Genomic DNA, 9,884 nt, shown 5'->3' with positions numbered 1-9,884 from the left:
CCTTCATATACACCCACTGCCTAATCTGTGGGAGTAGCCCTATCTCAGATTGTGGTAAGCTGTATTGTAACGCAGATGCTTGGACCCTGGTGATGAAGTCTTCAACGTTCTCCTGCTCCATCTGCGTCATACGGAGATGACTCGAATCGAAGGCTGATGAACGTCAAAATCCATCTGGGTGTCCAGCTGTGTGTGCCCAGTCAGGTCTTTGAACCACACTTTAGCAGCTCCATCTGGGTAGAAGGGCAGAATTCTACAGGATTGGGAGTGCGAATTGTAGCATCCTGCTGGCATGTGTATTTGGGGACATGTACCAATGTCGTTACTGGGGGTTGCTGCTGGGTAGGATGAGGCTGAGTGTGTTGCTTCTGTTGCTTCTGTTGGGGAGGATGGTGTCAGCAGGCACACTGTGGTGTCAAACTGTGGGGGTGGTGGTGCTAGTGTGGAGTAGTTCTCAGGGATGGCTCAAGGCATCGATGATCGAACGTCTCCACCAATTAAGAAAGCCTTGTTCTATTAATCAAGTTACTGTCAGACCTCAATATGGGGAAGTAGCTATCGGGAGCTAGCCCTGAAACAAGAGCGAAGATAGATGTGTCTTTCTTAGGGTTTATTGAAGCAAGAGCGTCGAGAAATATCATTCAAAATACATTAATTCATATATAATAATGGCATACAATTATAATAATGATAATAATATCCTAATACAGTTTCTAAGTCGGGCAATGAAGCAATGTATGTTTTATTGGAGTATGTACGGCAAATGTACCGCAGCATTACTAGAGTAATACCTGTAATGACAAATAGCATAAGTTTGCAGATAAATTGAGTCATAACAACAGTTTTACTCGTCTCCACTGTCAATGGCTGCCAATGTTGTTGTTGACATTCTCCGTGCATCAGTCAAGTTACAATGACGCCAGATGAAAACCGCTATCTGTGGTGTGGTTCAACATTAACCAGTAGATTTAATACTGGGAATGATCCTGCTCGTTCAATGTGATTGCCAATGGAAATGGAGTATGACTGAACAGCCATTTTGTTTTGGCTGCAGACGGGCCAGCATTTTTGCAACTCGAGGGATTGAATTCATGTTTCAAGTTTTAAGATTTTACAGCATTCGACGCCAGAAATGTGACAGTTGTGGCCTAGACACAGTGGTTCGTGTATGTTTTGCTTAAATGTGCGTGCTCTGAACTAGATTCCATCAAGTGTGGTAACAGTGACGTCGAGGCATTTGTTTGCATGTTTTCGTGGCCTTTCAAGGGAGGAGAGGGATGGACTTTCAGATCCCTCCTTCCTTAAAGATCTTGACGGATAGATAAAATATCGATCATATAAAGGTTGGTAAGCAACATCTTGACATGAATATAGTTTCTGAAAACGCTTTTTTATGATGTTATATTTTACTTTCATTCTCGTTTGTTTCAGTGAGGAAATTACCTGTTCGCCACCGAACAGTTTCATAAACGTCATCATTTGTAAGCAAAAGATATGCCTTAGTTAAGTGCTGTCACCTTATCATCGAAGCAGTCGGGGTTACATCCGGTATTAAACGTACCGTATTTCCTCTATCAGACGCTCGGTCGTCTATTAATTTTGCGAGATCAGTTTACCGGCGTGTGTCAGAGACCTGGCTTGTATGAGAGACTCAGCGTCTAATAGAGGAAATGTCGATACAGTAGTAAAGTCACTATACAGTTCTTATGGGTGATCGGTGGCCGTCTTTTTATGGTTCGGTAAGTAGGCTATCGATGCATTCATACGCACGTTTTTTGTGTGTGAAAAGGCTTAGTATATCAAAAGTGGTTTCTGTAGCAAAGAAGAAACCTCACTTTATCCAATCAGGATTATGCATTCTTCAATGTCGTGATAGTATACACAATCTTTGATATTCTAACGATTGTGCTATAATTTTCCTGCAAAGTGTATTTGCATTTTTTAAAATTTCTTTTGTCGGTGTAGGCTCTGATTGTCGTTAGTCGACTCGGTAAAATGAACAATGAAAAATGTTTCCTTCCCCACTTGAATAAGCATTGTCATGACAATAGTACAGATGGCCTTGCCAAATGTATAAAGGTGCAGTTTTTTCACAGTATAAGTTAATAAATAGTAAATATTTTGCGATTTATCTGCAATTATTCAGCTAATAAGATGTATAAAACTCTGGAAGAAGAACACTTTGTTAACGTTCTTCTCTTCTACATCTTCGTGATGACGAGATAGGCTATAACATTATCCCATTCACAGGTGGAGATGTCTTGCTGCTTAATATGTTCAACCAGCAGGTCATAGAATGTGTTGACCACGTCCCGCCTGGAGCTGGGGGATCTACTGGAAAGAGCCTGCATGAACATATATTCCGTCCAGGATCGGATTGCTGAGACGAATTTAGAAACAGAACTTTCCAGGTCATCCTTATCCTCTGGAACAGAAGGAGTAGCTCAAAATACAACCGCTGATAAAGTCTGCAACTGAATGTTGTTTTACACCGCATTGCAGCAATATTTCAGTGAAGATCCGGGGTCTTCAGCAACCCATACTTGCCGTAAAAGGCGATTATGCTTGATTGATATCATGAGCATCGATCCACGCAATTTGGATACGATGACATGCATCAACCAATTCAGCGAGCCTGACCATCCGATCCCGTTAGTCGCCTCTTACGTCAAGCGGGGCGGCCGGGTAGCTTAGTGGTTAAAGCCTTGGCTGGTCACGCTGAAGACCCGGTTTTGATTCCCGACATTGATACAATGTGTGAAGCCGTGACATTGCTGGAATATTGCTGAAAGCGGCGTAAAACCATATTCACTCACTCTTACGACAAGCATAGTCGCCTTTTAAGGCAAGCATGGGATGCTGAAGACCTATTCCCCTCCCGGATCTTCATACATGTATCGTCATTACACCTTCACTCTTATTTCATGAGTTCCATTATTTTTGTCGGAGTTATATGTGGTAATTTGCTTAAACAGGTCATATTGGCAAAAGAAAAAGAAAATCATTAGCCAGAAACACAAACCTGACATAATTAGGAGTTAGTATTAACAATGCACTGGAAGTTATTTCAAAGTTGCAACTAACATTGATGTAAAACGGGGAACACTTTAGTGCGAGTCTAAAGTGGCGCAGGGCGTAGACGTTTATCACATGGTTAAAATGAAGCTGACCAGTACCCGATTATAATCATTGTGATTCTGGGATTCCAGTCACAAGCCTATGGATAACGACAGCTGAGGGACTCAATCCTGCAAGGTTTACCCATGTCCTGCAAAAAGGGGGTATCACACCTGTTTCTTGCTCTATGTCTTTCAACCTCTGTGTCAAGATGTGTACTTTTTCGTGAGATAGTGTTAGGGACTTGATTCGCAGTCCTGCCTTGACAACCGGGGAGGCGTCGTCACGAAACGGAGCTCTTAGTTCCTCCTCATTCCTGTAGTAGCCGGGGTAGTTGGCTGCCTCGTACTCACACTGCAGGAAATGTAGGCACCGTCAATGTGTGGATGCACACACACAACTATCCCACACAACGACCAGGCAAAGAGTGACATGAATACACAATGCCAAGTGTTATCCCAAATATAACATTTGTTATTTGTGTCCAATCTCCCACAAAATTGTTTAGCGAGAATAAGTGGAAAGTGTTAAATAAGTGTTTTGCAACTGCTTAAAAACTCTGGAATTAAACCTCTAGGTTTCATTTTCAAACACGCTTTTCCTTTGGTTTGATAAGTATATGACTGAAACTCTCTATTGGGGAGATATACGAGTATAGTGCCACAACCAAGGGGATTAGAAATATAATTCATTTCCGGTGTGACATTGAAAATCGACCCGTGTTGAAAAGTGACCCAGGAGTCAGTATTCAACGTTGAAAACATACCAGGTCTCAGTTTTCAACAGACCAGGGTCAATTTTCAACAGTTGAAAAGTTACCCTGTCAGCTTAACAAGTCGTTAAATAGTGACCCGGGCCTCGCGTTGAAAAGTGACTCCGTTGAATTATGACTTATAGTGTAAATAAAAAGATCTGATGTTATAATCGATGAATTCTTTGTTGGTGTCTTTATCTGGGTGTTTCTGAGTGCGTATATGTAAGCTTGCATCAGTTGTTTTACGTATATGTATGTCTTTTTGAGTGTGGTACAGAGAAGGGTGGGGGCGTGTCATGTTTATTAAAACGGGAATAATCCCGATATTCAAGATTTACTGAACATAACTACAGATACATTTTGACGACACCTTCACTGTAGGTACCTCTGTCACTTGTTTCAGATCCCTTAACAATCTCCACACTGTCGTCATGGCTACCCACAGGTTCTGCAAATGGACTCTGCTTTCACCATATTTCATGTCTGTATCTTGTGCAGGAGTTATCAGCAACATACACCCACCTAAATGATAATTAATGTCGATGCACGCAAAATTTAATTGTGTAGTTATAACGTTTTACAAAGACAAAGTTTCAAACATGTTGACAAGAGGTATGACTTCAACTTTCCAATAGTCATATTGATATTTCAGCAGCTCCAGCTTTTGCTATGTACATTTCACAACCTTTTAGGCACAATTGAGCATGCTCCTTCAACATAGTTTTCACAGAGTCTCATACGACTCATGCTGGGACGTTGTGTGATCAATGTGACAAAATACATGGCCAAACATCTTTCATTTTTTTACAGTAGACATGTGAAGGACATTACAATATTTGGCACATCGGTGACAAAAATGATGTCCGAGGCTTTTCCATATTTTGACTTGTACCATATGTTACAGCCGATTGTACCGGTGAACAATTGACTTGCCTTTCCATGTGTTTGTGACGAGGGTAGGATATGCTCACCTTTTCGCGAACACCTGGTATCATCACTATTTGATTGGGATTCATAAACACCTGCTTACCATTTCGCCGGAATCGTACACTCGACTAATATGCTTATTGCAGATATTTCTCATGAATATGGCAAGGGTTTTGTTGCTTTTATGTATTTATGATTCTGAATATCAGTAAGGGTTTGCGCTTTTTTTCTCACGTATTGTTAGCTATATGAATGGTATTGAATAAAACAGTGAAGTTTTAATTAAAATGAAAATTACTTTACCACTTTTGATTTCCTTTGCTCTAATGAGGAGAAATCGTTGCCATCCATCGCACGCCAAAGCCGCCATAGCATCGCATTCAGCACGTGAGCCGTCAGGAAACGTATTCAACGAATCTTTATACGATACCGAACTGAAAGCAAAACAAAGCACGCCTTCGTGTGTGTTACCATATAACATTCTCACATTGTAACAATGGCCAGCCATGTGTGCGCCTAAAATAGATATATACCTTATTACAAGGATTGAACAATGTGGCATTATTTCACTTTAAGTCTCCTCTGCCATGATTGGAAGTGTTGAAATTGGTATGGAATGGACTGTCGCAACCCGATGTCATGGGATCTTTATCATGCTATCAACCAAGTGGCCTGTACTGATTCAATGATTTACAGGCCACAGTGACATTGTTTGAATATCACTGACTGCAGCGTAGAACTATCAAAAATCAAAAGTAAATTTAATCATTAGACACAAATCAAAACAACGTTAATAAAGAGAAATGGTGCGTTAGGATAACGGTACGCCACATCCGGTTGTCGCAATGGCAGAAAGAGACATTGGCATTGGAAGTTAAGGTGAGAAGCTGACGTCCTTGGTTCTAAGAACAAGTTGAACAGGCATTTACATATTGAGGAGTAAATTCTGCAGTGTGACACGTTGGCACTTGGGTCCACTGGGATTATTCCGCTGCCTACATAAAACCTCGATCAGTAGTGGTATAAGGGTATTCAGTGAAAACACTGTATACATGTAACGCTGCTGTTTTTGAAGACAGGTTATACTGAAATTAGGTATACACTTTGATTTCGAGACAACATATATAAAACCAATTTGAAAAGTGATATAAGGTTCACGGCAGCTGCTTGGCTGTGTTCTGTCATTTGATAGTCACCAGCATGAAACTAGTTTCAATATAGATTCCTGCCAGTGTTAGCCGGGGTTCCGTTTACTTGGGGAAATACTTACTGACAGTCATCTTCTCAAGGCAAGTGAGTTAACTGACTATAAAAGTCCAGTTTCCACGTGGAAACTGGACTTTTAAAGTCAGTTAACTCTCTTGCCTCGGGAAGATGACTGACAGTGTGTTTCTTTAATTTTTAGGTTTTTGGAATTTGGAAGCGAACGCGAAGTGGTCATTGTGATTTGAATCGGGTATTCCCCAAATTCATGGTAGAATAAAGCTTTACTCACCTAGGCAGGAAGTGAACAGACCAAAAACTGAGGAGCACGTGGAACGTGTTGTCAGGAACACACTGCTCATAGAAGCTGGTGGGGCACATGGACAGATAGACCTTTTGGTGGTTAAGTGACTCTCTCCAATTACCTAAAACACATAGAGGGGACACCCAAGTAGGTATAATAAATTACTTGCAATAAAACCAATTATCGCTTACAGCTATTGGGTTGTCAGTCCAGTTTCGAAGAGATTATTTCACGACAGAGTCGTATTGGCCATTCCAGATACACGCATGGATATTTATTGAAAGGATCCTCCATTTTGTATTCCTTGTGATGAGAGAATCACAGTCAGGCATGTCCTGCTTGAGCGTATTGATTTTGACATCACAATGGATAATTATTTCAAATCATCATCTGTCAAGGATCTTTTTAATAGTATTAGTTCTCATGTAATTAAAATAAATTAAGGAAATTGAGTTGTTTGAACATTTTTGATCTTTTGAAATGATCTACATTTTAAATTGGTAGATTAGATTCGCAACCTGAGATTGTTAGAGGCTGTATTCTTGAAAGGGGGTCAAAGTACTCTGAAATAAATTCCCCCTTAAAGAGTACGCAAGTTCCACATAATTCAAAGTACATTTAGGTCTACCCCAAATTTCCCTGCTTGGAAACTGTGCTAGGGAAACCGTGCTGGGGAACTGTGCTAGGGAACTGTGCTGGGGAACCGTGCTGCGGAACTGTGCTGGGGAACTGTGCTGGGAAACTGTGCTGCGGAACTGTGCTGGGAAACTGTGGTGGGGAATTGTGCTAGGGAACTGTGCTGGGGAACCGTGCTGGGGAACTGTGCTGGGGAACCGTGCTGGGGAACTGTGCTGGGGAACTGTGCTGGGAAACCGTGCTGCGGAACTGTGCTGGGAAACTGTGGTGGGGAATTGTGCTAGGGAACCGTGCTGGGAAACTGTGCTGAGAAACTGTGCTGGAGAACCGTGCTTGGGAATTGTGCTAGGGAACTGTGCTGGGAAACCGTGCTGGGAAACTGTGCTGGGAAACTGTGCTGGGGAACCGTGCTGGGGAACTGTGCTGGGGAACTGTGCTGGGGAACTGTGCTGGGGATCCGTGCTGGGGAACCGTGCTGGGGAACTGTGCTGGGGAACTGTGCTGGGGAACCGTGCTGGGAAACCGTGAAGTCACCTACAGAAAACCTTCTTAACTAAGGCATTGAAGTCGTTATTGGCGGTGTCCTCGTAGATGATGTGGGCAGGGAGGTCCTCTCCATGGTTCTGCTTGAGGGCGCCTTTAATGACAAATAATACAAGGAAACAATATGTGACGTACATACTTTAATCATTAACCTCTTGATTTATCACTGTAATCAATGACAATTCTACCATGACATTGAACAACGATTTATTCTTATTCTACAGATTCTACACTAAAACGCGTATATGAAAACATCGATCTTATCGAACGACAGCCTGTGGTCGCATCGATGAATATAATAATGGATGCCGATAACCGGTATTGTCCTGTGGGTTCCTGTAATTTGTTATCAGCACTGTCACCTATTTTCAACAACTATTTCGGCAGCTATGGATATATACTACTCAAAAGAAGTTAAGGATCACCTGATTCTTTTATATTACAATAGTAAATCTCTCATGCCATGACAGATTAACATTACCAATAAGAAAGAATCGGGTGATCCTTTACTTCGTTTGAGTAGTATAGTAGAAAATGGAAGTAAGTCGCAAGTTCACCAAAAATGCTCACAGGTACCCATTTCAATATTACAGAATGCTACAGCAATTAGATGATACAGGGAAATCGAAATGGGTGTCTGGGGTAAGAAGCATATTATTTAATACTAGGAGGAAAAACTATTTTAAGTACATTTAAACAAAGAGTATGGGATATAATTTAGCAAAACTGGCACCAACAGGTTTCCTCTTCACATTTTCTTAAACATTCTGTAGTATCAAATCATTGTTACTACCAGATAAATATTTATATAATATCTTATATAACAAGATAAATCTCCATAGAGAGCTCTTTGTAGATACAGAATATCTCTCCATAACTTCTATGCCAATAAATGTCATAGAATCAAGGATATGGATTTTGTAAATTGTATATGTACTAACTGTACCAACAAGGAGATTAAAGACGAATTTCATATTCTTTTTATATGTGAAAAATATAAAACAATACTCACTAACTCGTATACATCATGTCGATGTAATTACCTAGTAGGTGTTCGAGAATATCCTTGGATGAAGATCCGTCATGACTCCCATAGTCGCCAACTGTAAACGGTTCGCCTTTCGGAATGACTGACGTTTCTTTAAATAGTGACCAGAAAGATGTCGTTCAACATACATGTATGTATCATATGACTCACTTTGAAACTTGTCATGTGCTATGAACAACGTTTTAGATCTATCACAGCATGTCAGCTTGACTGGGAAGGAAACCGAACGTAAGATAATCATTTACAACCATTTTCTTTGTTTTGTTTGTTGTTTAACGCCGCACTTAGCAACATTCTAGCTATATGGCGGCGGGCTGTAAATAATCAAGTCTGGACCAGACAATCCAGTGATTGATATCATGGGAATCGTTCCATGCAATTGGGATACGATGAAATTTATCAACCAAGTCAGCGAACCTGACCACCCGATCACATTAGTCGCCTCTTACGACGAGCATAGTCGCCTTTTACAGCAAGCATGGGTCGACCATTTCGATCAACGGATCCTCTAACTACTAAGGAATGCAACTGTGCACACGGATAGCAATCCTTACTTAAATAAAACATGGATAAAATCCTTTTCTTTTTCAGAAATCAAATGACAATCGTTCATTAATATCGGACGCATGCAGATATTAAACTTATGTATTGCATACTAAGTGAGAAATGGATTAACGAATATATGGAAAAATTAAATACATATTATTCAAGTTATGCTTTATACAAGTTATATTTAGTACATTATCCATGTTAGATCTAGCAAATTATTAACAATGAAACCAGACAATTATACCAATACCTATAATCTGACGCACTGTGTCGTCAAAGTAATGGGTTTGCGACCTGACGATGGCGCCAACAGAGCTTGTGTACAGGTCATCAAAGACGGCAGGGCATTCGTTATTCATTGTGCTGCAAAGAGAATTGTCGAACTATTTTCTAATGTGGTAAGCCTGAGATTGGTTTCAACTATACATGTTCCCGAAATGATACACAATGAATATCGCAACACAATAAAACATATGTAGATAGTATAACAAGAAGGTTTAAAAAAAATTGACATTCACTTTGTGTGCGTTCATTGGAGTAAGAACCTTCATAGACTGAGGACCAAATGCTAGACTTAAATATATCCTTAGGTATTACATTATGGAATGCGATGAACTTATCGAACAAATGCTCAAAGATGAGCATGATCAACATACAGATAAACATAAAGAAAGACTCACGGCTGTGGTAGCTGGTGGAAAATGTTCCCAATATTTGGGGGGAAATTATACCACTGAAAAAATTGATAATATGACCGACGAAGAAATTAAAAAAAACTGTACGCACATGACGAGTCCAGACTG

The 9,884-nt window shown here is 40.5% G+C and overlaps 1 protein-coding gene across 1 annotated transcript; it reads right to left on the bottom strand.

The window, feature by feature from the left end:
* Positions 1–720: 720 nt before the first annotated feature.
* Positions 721–9,442, bottom strand: LOC139469523 (uncharacterized). Its single transcript, XM_071251714.1, has 8 exons — positions 9,332–9,442; positions 8,528–8,623; positions 7,480–7,578; positions 6,294–6,426; positions 5,102–5,232; positions 4,257–4,393; positions 3,291–3,471; positions 721–2,425 (listed from the first exon to the last, which is right to left on the bottom strand). Exons 1-8 carry the CDS (start codon positions 9,438–9,440, stop codon positions 2,202–2,204), a joined length of 1,110 nt encoding a protein of 369 aa, XP_071107815.1. The 5' UTR covers positions 9,441–9,442; the 3' UTR covers positions 721–2,201.
* Between the last annotated feature and the right edge of the window lie 442 nt (positions 9,443–9,884).

This window comes from Haliotis cracherodii, unplaced genomic scaffold, assembly GCF_022045235.1.
Source record: "Haliotis cracherodii isolate W230 unplaced genomic scaffold, xgHalCrac1.p SCAF_2, whole genome shotgun sequence".
Taxonomy (NCBI): Eukaryota; Metazoa; Mollusca; class Gastropoda; order Lepetellida; family Haliotidae; genus Haliotis; species Haliotis cracherodii.
Note: the sequence above shows the minus strand (reverse complement) of the source record. Positions and strands in the feature narration are given on the sequence as shown.